Source organism: Pezoporus wallicus, unplaced genomic scaffold (assembly GCF_028554395.1).
Source record: "Pezoporus wallicus isolate ANWC-B61680 ecotype Strahan unplaced genomic scaffold, APGP_CSIRO_Pwel_v1 contig_1, whole genome shotgun sequence".
NCBI classification, from domain to species: domain Eukaryota; kingdom Metazoa; phylum Chordata; class Aves; order Psittaciformes; family Psittacidae; genus Pezoporus; species Pezoporus wallicus.
Genome location: NW_026639226.1, coordinates 195348 through 208358, shown reverse-complemented (window position 1 = coordinate 208358; position 13011 = coordinate 195348). Strand labels below are relative to the sequence as shown.

Genomic DNA, 13011 nt, shown 5'->3' with positions numbered 1-13011 from the left:
TTTCTTATATAGAATATATATGACTATATATATATGTGTACATATATATATATCTCTCTATATATGCATCATATCAGTGTAGATATCCATCTAGTAGCATTTAGGCCTTGTTCTTGTGCCATTTTCTTTTCTGTTACTGATCTCTGAATGCCTTCAAGTGTATAAAGTGTTGAATTCTCTCTGGTATCTGTACTATGTACACACATTTTCATAGGAAGCACAATAAGATGACAGATGCATTGTACATCAATACCTGCTACTCTTAACGATGATATAAAGAATGATATAACTCATGAACACTGAGCCTTTCTCTCTTGCTGAGCTGCTGGAAATGCTCCCTAAGGAGGCAGGTGGGGATGGCATCATCCCAGGGTGCTCTTGAAGCACTGGAATCCCGGCACCATCACCAGAAGGAGGGGGGAGGATAAAGCTTTGGTCCAGCCTTCCAGTCCTGTCCTTAAACGCACACCTGAACACAGTCAACATCAGAGCTGATGCTGAACAGCATCCCACTAAAGCTTCCCTTTGCCAAGGGCTGTGCTAACATGGTGACAGCCCTGGGAACCTCAGCGAGCTCCAGCATCGCTGCCCGGTCCCACGGCACCGTGCGAACACATCCCAAGGGACACTGAGGACTGGAAGGTGGGAACTGGCTTTCCCCCCAGCCACAGGAGAAGAATGAACACACACACACACACACACACACACACACACACACACACAGAGCAGCTCAAGTCTGCCAGCTTTGACACTCCTGTGCTTCGGAACAGGCACCTGAGATCCAGCAGACATGAGTCACTGGCTGCAATATCACCTGGTTTTAACCAAACCGAGTTCATGGCCATCACAGCACAAGCTATAGGGAAACGCGCTTTACATCCTAAGAATTCCCAGCTACAAAGCAACGTGCCAGCTCCAGCACTGGGCATCCAAAAAAGCCCTCGGGACCCCATGGAGACTGAGTAATAACGAGTGGGCAGCGGGCAGGGAATACTGAAATGCCAGAGTCCCCCTGGTCACTTGGCTCCGGCTACGGCCCCGCTGCTCCTGGAAATGGCAGCAGGGTGGTTTGCATTTAAACTAGAACAGTTTCACTCCTGGTCTGGTCCTTCTCTGCCAGAGCTGGTGCTGCAAAGGCCACAGAGTTGGGCTTTGAATAGGACCGAGATGATACAGCGAAGGCCAGAAGGGAGTTAATGAACCTCAAGTAATTGCAGGCAGGCACTGTGAGCAGGCAGAGCAGCTGACCGTGCCCGCTCCCTGCGCAGCGGTGCTCACAGCAGCTCCTGTTGCAGCGACCCTGCCTCTGCAAGCTGTAATCTCTTCCTCAGCTCCCCATTAACTTGCTGGGCTGTGCTGGGAGAGGTCACCCCATCCGTCTGTCACCGCCTCGCGTTGCACAGGCACAGCCCTGTGTGGGTTAGGGTGCTGAGGTGCTGGCACAGGGTGCCCAGAGAAGCTGTGGCTGCCCCATCCCTGGCAGTGTTCAAGGCCAGGTTGGACACAGGGCCTTGGAGCAAGCTGCTCTAGTGGAAGGGGTCCCTGCCCATGGCAGGGGGTTGGAACTGGAGGAGCTTTAAGGTCCCTTCCAACTGAAACCTTTCCATGATTCCAGGATCCAGTGGGAGCATCACATGTTGGCTGCGCAGGGCTGGCACTCTGCAGGGTGTCTGTCACTCCGTGGTGCGAGGCTCACGCTGGGCACAAGACAAGGAGTTAATTACATTTAGCAGGAAGCAGCTCTGATGGTCCAAGGAGGGGCTGGGGCACCCCCAGGCCTGAGATCACAGAACCACAAAACCAACCGGGTTGGAAAAGAGATTTAAGCTCATCAAATCCAACCGTTCCCAGCATTGCCAAGGCCACCACTGACCCATGGCTCTGAGGGCTACACAGTGTGTGAGCACTTGCAGGGACGGTGGCTCCAGGACTCCTTCACAGCCTCTTCCAATGCCTGAGCACCCTTTGGGGCAGGAATTGTTCCTCAGCTCCATCTAACCCTGCCCTGGTGCAGCTTGAGGCCGGTTCCTCTTGTCCCATCCCTTGTTCCTTGGGAGCAGAACCCAGCCCCTCCTGGCTCCATCCTCCTGTCAGGCAGTTGTAGGGAGCGATAAGGTCCCCCCCTGAGCCTTCTCTTCTCCACACTAAACCCCGTGAAGCACCTTTTTGCCCGCTGCTGTGTTTATCTGGTGGATTGTGTGGCTGCTGAAACCCTCCAGAGCAAGGATTAATCATGCAACATGCACAGAGCCGTGGCACAGATAGCATCACCTCTTCTCCTCCCTGGCAATAATTCCTGGTTCCCACTCGCTCGCTGCTAAAGCTGCCAGCAGAAACAGGCACTGAGATATAATTACAGAGCCCTGGATGCCGCTCGGCTGCCTGGAGCCAGAGCTTTACTGCTTGTGGAAGGAGGTTTCAGAGGAGCTGCCTTGTGCCAGCGGGCGCAGGGAAACGAAGGAGCACGAGGAAGGGAGCGAACCAAGCGAAGCCTCAGGGCAGGAGAAAGGACAGGCACTGAGCTAAGGCAGCCGGGCTTATTTCCTCCGTGTGTTTCTCGCGCATCACAGCGGGTGGCAGGGCATAAAGAGGACAGGTCAGAAGGGGCTGAGGGCTGGGGGCCTCCCCAGCTCGGCTCATGCACTGGGGGCTCTCCCAAGACCCTGGTGCCCAGCTCAGCAGCTGAGTCCCAGCTCACTTCTCAGGTGAGCTCTTGCTTCCTCTCCCTCTCCCCCTGTGTGCTCCTCGCAGCAGAGCCCAGCAGCTTCCCAGCCTGCCCGAAAGGCTCCCGCCGGGTTTGAAGCCTCGAAGTTGCAGCTTGAACAACACAGAGCAGATAAGTTCCAGTGCTTCTCCTCGCCATGAATATTTCATCAGGCTGCCGGGCGCCAAGCCTGTCGGAGGTGGCATTAAATTAACTGCAGACACACGGATGCTGAGACAACAGTTAATGGCTGTGCTCAACGCTTCATCTTCTCCACTAAGGATAGGGAATACCGCATCTGGCAGGAAAGGGGCCAACACTTTGCTCACTCAACAATGCCTATGCCCTGTGCAGGACAAGGTCGGAAACGACCCATGAGCATCGTGAACTGCTTAACACTTGTGGGGTGAGCACTCGTTTGGCTTTCATTCCCAGGTTCCTGCGGGCAGGGTTTGTGTCCCTTTGCTCTCTCTGAGCACACACAAGGGTAAGTGCTCCGGGGAATAGGGAACTTAATGTTAATACTTGCAGAAAGTGGCCTTTCATTCTAACAGCACGCAAACCAAGTCGCTGTCAAGGGAAGGGAGACAGGAAACCTTTGCTGGGTGCTCAGCCTAAACCTGACTCCATTCAGTCCTTTTATGCCTCCCTAAGGTTACTTCTTAAGATGTTGCAGGACATGGTGAGCGCATCCCAGAGCAGGGGAGGCTTCAGGACCAGCATCTCCTGCCATAGGCACGTATTTATAGCACCGAGTGCTGCAGTTATGGCCTGGCAAGTGTGGGACTGACACCCCAACCCTCCTCAGCTCCCATGCAGTAACGCCTATGGCTGCAGTGGAAATCAGCCAGGCTAAATTGGGACAGGAGAGATCAAAATGAGTGCGGTGTCAGCTGAGGGAGGCGGATGAGTCCCTGAGCACACGTGAAGGCAGCTCGATGGCTGCCAGCCTCAGGATTCAAGGAGCTGAATCCACCTTCTGCTTTGCATGGAGATGGGAGCCGCTGACACAGCTGCTGCATCTCCCACCCTATGGCCTTTGTATCCCTCTCAGGCTCCCTATAAGCATTGCTCCCAGGACTCTGCACCCCAAGAACAACCATCACAGACCCTGTACCTCAAGAACAACCATCACGGACCCTACACCCCAAGAACAACCATCACGGACCCTGCACCCCAAGAACAACCATCACAGACCCCGTACCCCAAGAACAACCATCACAGACCCCGCACCCCAAGAACAACCATCACGGACCCCGCACCCCAAGAACAACCATCACGGACCCTGTACCCCAAGAACAACCATCACGGACCCTGCACCCCAAGAACAACCATCACGGACCCTGTACCCCAAGAACAACCATCACGGACCCTGCACCCCAAGAACAACCATCACGGACCCTGTACCCCAAGAACAACCATCACGGACCCTACACCCCAAGAACAACCATCACAGACCCTGTGCCTCAAGAACAACCATCACGGACCCTACACCCCAAGAACAACCATCACGGACCCCGCACCCCAAGAACAACCATCACGGACCCCGCACCCCAAGAACAACCATCACGGACCCTGTACCCCAAGAACAACCATCACGGACCCTGCACCCCAAGAACAACCATCACGGACCCCGCACCCCAAGAACAACCATCACGGACCCTGTACCCCAAGAACAACCATCACGGACCCTGCACCCCCACCTCCAGCACCCTGCACCCCAAGAACAACTATCACGGACCCTGTACCCCAAGAACAACCATCACGGACCCTACACCCCAAGAACAACCATCACGGACCCTGTACCCCCACCTCCAGCACCCTGCACCCCAAGAACAACCATCACGGACCCCGCACCCCACCATTGACCTTACACCCCCGCCTCCAGCGCGGCCTCCAGCCAGCAGAGGGCGCCAGCTGCGGGCTGCGCCGCTCTAGCGCGGCACCCACCCGCGCTCTCTATGGCCAACGTCCGGTTCCGGCCCGCTCCCCTTTGTGCTGGAGAAGATGGCGGCGCGGGCGGGCTTCCAGTCGGTGACTCCCAGCGGCGGCGGCGGTGGGGCCGCTGCCGGGGCCGGCGCGCTGGGACCGGGCACACCGGGCGGGCCGGTGCGCATGGGCCCGGCTCCGGGACAGGGCCTGTACCGTTCGCCGCTGCCGGGAGCCGCCTACCCGGTGAGGCGGGGGAGGGGCCGGCGGGGCCGAGCGGGGCGGGGCGGGAGGGAGCGGAGGCGGCGGGGCCGGGGCCGGGGCCGGTGGGTCCCGGTGGGCACTGGAGCGGTTCTCTTCTCTCCGCAGCGCCCCGGGATGTTACCGGGCAGCCGGCTGGCGCCGCAGGGCCCCTCCATGGGGCCGCCTGGGTACGGTGGGAGCCCGGCGGTGCGGCCCGGGATGGCGCAGGCCAGCCTGGACCAGGCCCGCAAGAGGCCCGCGCCGCAGCAGCTCCAGCAGGTGCAGCCGCAGGCAGTGCCCAACCGCAACCACAAGTAAGGGCCGGCAACCCCCGGGCATCCCGGCGCATCCCCGGGCAACGGGGGCATCCCCGGGCATCGGGGGCATCCCCGGGCATCCCGGCGCATCCCCGGGCAATGGGGCATCCCCGGGCATCGGGGGTAGCGTGGGTATCCTGGTGCATCCCTGGGCATTCTGGTGCATCCCTGGGCATCCCGGCTCATCCTCGGGCGCCCTGGCATATCCCTGGGCATCAGGGGCATCTCCGGGCAATGGGGGCATCCCCGGATAACGTGGGCATCTCTGGGCAGTGCGGGTATCCTGCCTGGCACATACCTGGGCATTCTGGTGCATCTCTGGGCAGCAGGGGCATCCCCGGGCAATGGGGGCATCCCCGGTCATCATGCCCGCGGTCATCGGGGGCAGCGTGGGTATCCTGGAGCATCCCCCGGCATTCCTGGACGTCCCGGCTCATCCCCAGCCGTCCTGGCATATCCCTGGGCATCAGGGGCATCCCCGGATAACGGGGGCATCCCTGGGCAGCGCGGGTATCCTGCCTGGCACATCCCTGGGCATTCCGGTGCATCTCTGGGCAGCAGGGGCATCCCCGGGCATCAGGGGCATCCCCAGGCATCCCGGCGCATCCCCGGGCAATGGGGGCATCCCCGGTCATCGGGGGCAGCGTGGGTATCCTGGTGCATCCCCAGGCATTCCGGTGCATCCCTGGGCATCCCGGCTCATCCCCGGGCGTCCTGGCGTATCCCTGGGCATCAGGGGCATCTCCGGCCAATGGGGGCATCCCTGGGCAGCGCGGGTATCCTGCCTGGCACATCCTTGGGCATTCCGGTGCATCCCTGGGCAGCAGGGGCATCCCCACACATCCTGGCATATCCCTGGGCAGCAGGGACATCCCGGAGCATTCCTGGGCAGCAGGGGCATCACCCAGGCAGTGTGGGCATCCTGGCACATCCCTGGGCATCCTGGCACATCCCTGGGCATCAGGGGCATCCCCAGGCAGCGTGGGTATCCCGGTGCATCCCTAAGCAGGGTTACAGACGTGTTGCCTCTCTCCCCAAAGCCCCCACTGGGACAGGCTGGGTTTGGGGTGCAGATGGGCACCCCCAGAATCGCAAAGCAGGGACTGATCAGGGCATGGGCAGCAGGAAGCATCAGTCACCAGCATGGGGTGAGCAGCACAAAGCTGCTCTGTTGGGTTGTGGCTGGGTGTTTGACCTTCGTGCTGTGCTCGGGCTTTCATGGCTGGGTCTTGTTGAGGACTCCAAGGCCATCAGTTCCCTTGTGAGCTCCTGTGGGAGTGGGGAGCTTCCAGCACGAAGGAATAACGTGCAGCTGCGAGGCAGGAGCAGGTTTAGGTGTTGTTCCTAGCGGTACAACGTGGGGCCTTGGTGATTCGGGCCTTGATTTCAAATGCATCTCCTCGAAAGGTCCATCTGCAATGGACTGAGATCATTCTGCCCATGCTCAGCTCTCATGTGGGATGTGAAGTGTCAGGGAATCAGCCACACTGCACCAGGGGAATCAAAAGCTCGATGGGTAATCCAGAGTGTCCCTGGAAATGAAATCCTGAGCCTGGCACAGACGAGAGCACTGCTAATGCCCCCAGCAGCAACCAGAGAAGGAGCCGTCGTGTGGCTCTCTTTGTGAACGCTGCAGTTAACCCGCACAAAGCGGTTGCTCATTTAATGCCTCTGCGTCTTCTTCCTCAACAGCGCTAAAAAGAAGAAGATGGCTGATAAAATTCTACCTCAGAGGGTGAGTGGCACGTGTGGCTGCAGCCTGGGGTGGGGTGGGGTTGGCTGGAGAGGGACGGGGACACCGACAGTGATTTGTGTGCTTGGTTGGCTGTAGATTCGTGAGCTTGTCCCCGAGTCTCAGGCCTACATGGACCTTCTGGCCTTTGAAAGGAAGTTGGACCAGACCATCATGAGGAAGCGCTTGGATATCCAGGAGGCTTTGAAGAGACCCATTAAGGTAGGGGAGGGCAGTGTTTGTGGTTACCAGAAGGAAGGTTTGGAGGCTCTTGCTTCACTTACAACAGCAGGAGGGCACTGAAGCTGTTATCTCCCTGTAAGCATGGGGTATTAGGAGCCTTAATGCTCCAGATATAGCAATGGAACCAGAAATGCCTCTTCCATTGTTGTCTGCCCCAGGAGATGGGGAATATGAGGCAGTTAAACCCATCGAGCTTCGTTTTAGCAGAACATAAGCAAGATAACCCTCTGTTTCAGAATGAACACTGTGCCAATGTTCTTCCCTTTAGCAAAAACGAAAGCTGCGTATTTTTATCTCCAATACCTTCAATCCAGCCAAGTCAGACGCAGAGGATGGTGAAGGAACAGTCGCCTCCTGGGAGCTCCGGGTGGAAGGGCGGCTGCTGGAGGATGTAAGTGTGAAATACCCAACTGTGTGGTTCTGGAATTGGCAATGAAAGCAGTGTCTTAGTGTCTGAGAGCAGAGCTAGGGGCTTGATATCCTCCTTCATCTCTGTTTTCCAAGGAGTCTGATGGTGACGAGACCGAGAGCCCAACTTGGAGACCGAAGGGTCCAAGGACATGAGTTATACAAAGTTCTTATAGCTCTAAGAATTACTGGTGAGAGCAGATCAGTGGCACTGGTGTACCCTGGCTCTGAGAATGGGGGCATTGTATGTCATTGCTGAGTGATTTAATTCCTGCAAGCTCATCTTTTAACTCCAGTCTTTCACTTTCTGACTTGGAACTTGATTTTCAAGCACACGTTGGTGAATTTAGGTGTTCAGAACTTAAAGGAATGCTGTTATGCACGGTGGCTGTGCTTGAGTGCTGAGACTTGCTGTCCTAATGCTTTTCCTTCCTGTGTTGCTTGCAGTCTGCTTTGTCCAAATATGATGCCACCAAGCAGAAAAGAAAGTTCTCATCCTTCTTTAAATCTCTGGTCATTGAACTTGATAAAGACCTGTATGGCCCTGACAATCACCTAGTAGAGGTGAGCTTCTTTTCGCTGTGTTACCTCTAAAAATGGGTTGGTGTTTCAGCAGACAGGGTTTGTATATCTCTTGTAACTCAAGAGGTGGGGACACTTCAGGCTTGAACAAGTGGCTGGGAGCCAGGAGCTCTTGAATTCTCATCTTAGCTTTTCCTCTGACTTGCTGGGGTCTGAACAAATGTGTTAACTCCTGTTTCAAGCTGTAAGTGGGGATGGTGACTTTCAGGTGGGTGGGATGTACTGGCGAGCTCATCGGGTGTCAAGCAGCAGAGCAGAGGGAACCAAGTGTGGGCATGCTTTTAAATGCCCCTTCCTGTTGCAGTGGCACAGGACTGCTACAACTCAGGAGACAGATGGCTTCCAGGTGAAGAGGCCGGGCGATGTAAATGTGCGCTGTACCGTCCTCCTGATGCTGGATTACCAGGTAAGGTGCTGGGAGTAACAGTGCTGGGCACAGCCAGCTCTGCCTGGGTTCATCTCACTTTGCTCTGCTTTGTGCTTCAGCCTCCCCAGTTCAAACTGGATCCTCGCCTGGCTCGTCTCTTGGGGATTCACACCCAGACCCGGCCAGTGATCATCCAGGCATTGTGGCAGTACATCAAGACCCACAAGCTCCAGGACCCCCACGAGAGGGAATACGTCATCTGTGACAAATACCTCCAGCAGGTACCTGGGGCTGGAACAAGCGACTGTCTCAGCTTTGCTTTGTCAGCAGCCAGTGATGACTGGCACAGAGCCCACATCCCCTTCCCTTAGCCCTGTGTTTCTGTCACAGATATTTGAATCCCAGCGGATGAAGTTCTCTGAAATCCCACAAAGGCTTCACGCATTGCTTATGCCCCCAGAGCCGATCATCATCAATCATGTGATCAGGTGAGAGCACTGCTCTTCTTGATCTCATAGTTCTGTTCATATTCCTAGAATCACAGAATGGTTTGGGTTGGAAAGGACCTTAAGGTCATCCAGTTCCAACAACCTGCCATGGGCAGGGACACCTTCCCCTAGAGCAGCAAGCCCCTGTGTCCAACCTGGCTTTAAACACTGCCAGGGATGGGGCAGCCACAGCTTCTCTGGGCACCCTGTGCCAGCCCCTCAGCACCTTCCCAGGGAAGAGCTTCTGCCTTATCTCCAACCTGAACTTCCCCTGTTTGTTTGAACCCATCACCCCTTGTCCTATTGCTCCACTCCCTGATGAAGGTCCTTCTGCAGCATCCTTATAGCCCTCTTCAGATACTTGAAGGCTGCTCTGAGGTCTCCCCGCAGCTCCTCTTCTCCAGGCTGAACAGTCCCAACTTTCTCAGCCTGTCTTCATTTCTTTCTTTATATTTCTAGAAGGAGGAGTGGAGGGGATGGATGGGGCTGGCACAGGAAGGCAATGTGCTATGTTCTGGTTTTCAGCAGCAGTTCTCTTGTTGCCTGTCATTGTTTCTTTGTACGAGAACAGCCGCCTCTTTCGTTTACCACGTCCCTCTGTTCCACCAGGCACTCCCACGTTCATGCTGTCCTTTGCGTTCCACTTCTGTAGATAGAAATCTGCTTGGAGCAATCCCTTGGTCCTTGTGCTGCAAAGGCATCAGTGGAGCTTTGCTGCTTGGTGTTAGCTTCAGCTCTAAGACTAACGTGGCTTCTCCCTGCCTGCAATCCATCTGCTGCATCATCCTACAGGAGCTACGGTTTGGTGCTGTCTTGAGCTGCTCACTTATTTTAGCTTCTTTCTTGTGGCTGCCCCTAGTGTTGACCCAAACGACCAGAAGAAAACAGCTTGCTATGACATCGATGTGGAGGTGGATGATACCTTGAAAACTCAGATGAATTCCTTCCTGCTATCCACAGCCAGTCAACAGGAAATTGCTGCTCTGGATAACAAGGTAGGAGAGAGCTCCTTCAGGTCTGCCCCTCTCCTTGCTGAGTGGGAATGTGTCTGGAGCAGGTGAGCCCTGAACAGGACAGGAGTTCAGGGAGCTGAAAAACCCTGTTGGAGAGGTGTAAGACAGCCAGGGAGTAGAAGGATTCGCCTTCATGTGGTGCCATCTCTTGATGTTTCAGTGTGACTTTTTCCCCTATTCAGCAGTTTAGTTCTGTGTTTATCTCCTTCAGATTCATGAAACAATAGAGACAATTAACCAGCTGAAGACCCAGCGGGAGTTCATGCTGAGCTTTGCTCGAGATCCTCAGGGCTTCATCAACGACTGGCTCCAGTCCCAGTGCCGGGATTTAAAGGTAAAAGCTTTGACTTGTGTGGAAGGTGGATCCAGTCACACTCTTCCCTCATTATAACCAGCTCCCACTGAGAGAGAGAGGCAATTTCCTGCTCAGAAAGCAAGATTAGAATTGGAGTCAAGTGGAAGAACCTGACCTGACTCTACTGAAATGCCTTTGAGGAAAGGGGAGGGCTGTGGGTTTGCTCAGCCAGAGCTTTTGCACTCCCTGAACTGTTTCGTCCTTTGTGCTCTCCAGACAATGACTGATGTTGTTGGGAATCCAGAAGAGGAGCGTAGAGCTGAGTTCTACTTCCAGCCATGGGCTCAGGAAGCTGTGTGCAGATACTTTTACTCCAAGGTGAGTGTCTCCAAGCAGGGGTCCTCCTCTGTACTCAGTGGTCCTGAGTACCTGTCACGACATGGGGACAGATGCTCCTCGTGGAGAGTGGCAGTGTTAAGCTCCACTTGTAGACACTGCTGATGCCTCTTGCTCCCAGTTTGAGCTCGCCCAGTTTCCAGCTGGGCCCTGTGTTCCTGGGATGCTGTGGTGCTGCACCATCCGTGTATGTTAATGCTCCCCTCTGGCTTCTCTTGCAGGTGCAGCAGAGACGGCAGGAACTGGAGCAGGCCCTGGGAATCCGGAACACATAGATGCTCTGCTCCTCCCCACCAGAAGGCATCACAGCTCTTTGTGGAGCCAGAGCTGCAGAGTACGCTGTTAAAGCTCACATAATCCCACTCCGGCAGCGAGGCCGCCTCATTATTCATCCTGGCATTGTCCCTGTTGGGGCAGCTCCAGGATACCTGCAATCTGCTGGGCCGTGGCAAGCAGATGGGCTCCAGTGAACACACATTTCTACCTGGTTTTCTTCCTGACTGTTGCCTTGCCCAGTCCCAAGGCTTCCGAGAGCCTCCCCTTGACTCTGCACTGCCTGTAGTGTGTCCCCATAGCCAGTTGCAGCTGCTGACTTGGAGCCTTTCTCAAGTTCAGAAACCACAACCTCTTCTTCCCCCAACTAGCATCTAGTTGTGGCACACGGGACCTGGCTCTGGGAAGCCTGGAGCTGCTGTAAAAGTGGAGTTCTGTGGCTAGTCTCTTCCCTGCCTCGTGTTATAGGAAGCTACCAGGAGATGTAGTGGGCAGGATGCTGTGAGCTGACATACCTCCCTGCCCTCACTCCCTCGTGTGGAGGGTGCTGCTGCACTGGGCTGCCTCATGGGTCACTCTCCTCCTTGAGGAAGTCCCTGGACTCTGTAGAGAATCGCTTCTTCCCCTGCCCCTTTTCCTGCCCTGTTCCCTTTGTGTTCTTTGACAGACTGTCCTAGGCTGGTATCACAGGGCAGAGGAGATGTTGGTTTATTGCAGGGATGTGGAAGCACTGGAGTGGTGAGACCTCTCTGTGCTTCAAAAGACCTCCACTTGCTGTTGCCTCAAACCATCTGGCTGCTGCTTCGCCCTGTAGCAGGGAGAGGGGATGCAGCAACTGCCTGGTGGAATTGTGCGGGGACACAATGTTGTAGGCATATTCCTTTGGGACAGTTACCCTGTGTCACTTGCTGTGGGGACCAGAGGCTCCTTTGTGTGGGTCTGAGGGTGGAACAGGACAGTCCTTGGGAATGGATGTATCTCCAAGCGTGTAGGAGTTAGCAGGTGTGTTTCCATGCTGAAGCTCCTGTGGGTTTTAGTCAAGTAGGTTTTGGGGCTGCCGTAAGGCCCAGCATGGTTTCAGGAATGTACAAGTAGATTTTTCTCTACTCTGGGGAGCAGCAGCCCAGATGCCTCTTCATGGAATGAATTACTAGTGGTGAAGTGTAAGAGAAAGCCTTCTCTTGACCTAGATCTTGGTATTTCTGCTCGGGACTGTAATGCAAATGGACTTGAAAGTTGGTTGGATTCTCTTGGAATAGCTGCAAAGCCACATTACTGATGCCCCCCCCATCCCCATCCCCACACCCACCTTTGGTGTGGTTGGGAAGGTTGCTATGAATTTGGGTGGCCCTGCTCCTTGTGTCTGTGTTATACATGTCTGTGAGTAATAGACTCGACTTCCCTTCTCCTCTGCCCCCTTAGGCAATGGCTCCTCTGTGGTACTGGGGTGAAGGTCTTGGTGCTGATGAAGCAGCCCACTGACTCCTCAGGGGAATCACACATGAAGGATGCTGAGTCCCACGTAGGCAAATGTAGCTGTTGCAGAGTAACTGATTTTCTTAACTGACTATTATGGGTTTTTTTTCCATGGACCAAATTTTTTTTGTACTGTATCCTTGTAGACGTCACCCAGTTTTAATAAAAGCCTCCTGTGAAGGAAGCTGTCCTCCTCCTTCTGTGTTGCCAGCACCCTTCCTCTCAGCTTGGGGGATGATGCTTCATTTGCTTGCCTGGGAAGGGGCAGAGGGACAGGATTATCTCCACTTCTCAAAGCCAACTGGGTTAAGAGACGAGCGAAAAGGTTCTTCATATTTTGGCCTTTTATAGAGCGCCGTTGGTGTAGGGATCTCTTGGCTTGCAGAGTCTGTTGAGCCTTTGCAAAGTGCTTTGGTGGCAAACAAGCAAAGTCACTTGAGCAAAACTGGAAATGCAGCGACCAACCTGCTGATAAAATCCACTCGTCCCTATTTTCACCCTCTGCTGCCTTGCAGAATGTGGCAGCCTGTTACGTGCCCCATGGG

General features: G+C 55.2%; 1 protein-coding gene across 1 annotated transcript; it reads left to right on the top strand.

Annotated features, from left to right (window-relative positions):
* The first annotated feature begins 4698 nt into the window (after positions 1–4698).
* On the top strand, positions 4699–12650 carry SMARCD1 (SWI/SNF related, matrix associated, actin dependent regulator of chromatin, subfamily d, member 1). The gene is made up of 13 exons (XM_057413961.1): positions 4699–4879; positions 5003–5190; positions 6886–6928; positions 7025–7147; positions 7437–7559; positions 8024–8140; positions 8463–8564; positions 8645–8806; positions 8916–9013; positions 9873–10008; positions 10238–10360; positions 10598–10699; positions 10939–12650. The coding sequence occupies exons 1-13, from the start codon at positions 4712–4714 to the stop codon at positions 10990–10992; spliced, it is 1539 nt and encodes a 512-aa protein (XP_057269944.1). The 5' UTR covers positions 4699–4711; the 3' UTR covers positions 10993–12650.
* Positions 12651–13011: the final 361 nt, after the last annotated feature.

Bases quoted from the DNA above. Each gene is read 5' to 3' on its own strand.
- SMARCD1 (XM_057413961.1), top strand. From the start codon at position 4,712: ATGGCGGCGCGGGCGGGCTTCCAGTCGGTGACTCCCAGCGGCGGCGGC. The intron at 8,807-8,915 runs GTACCTGGGGCT...TTTCTGTCACAG, and splicing joins GTGACAAATACCTCCAGCAG to ATATTTGAATCCCAGCGGAT. The intron at 10,361-10,597 runs GTAAAAGCTTTG...TGTGCTCTCCAG, and splicing joins CCCAGTGCCGGGATTTAAAG to ACAATGACTGATGTTGTTGG.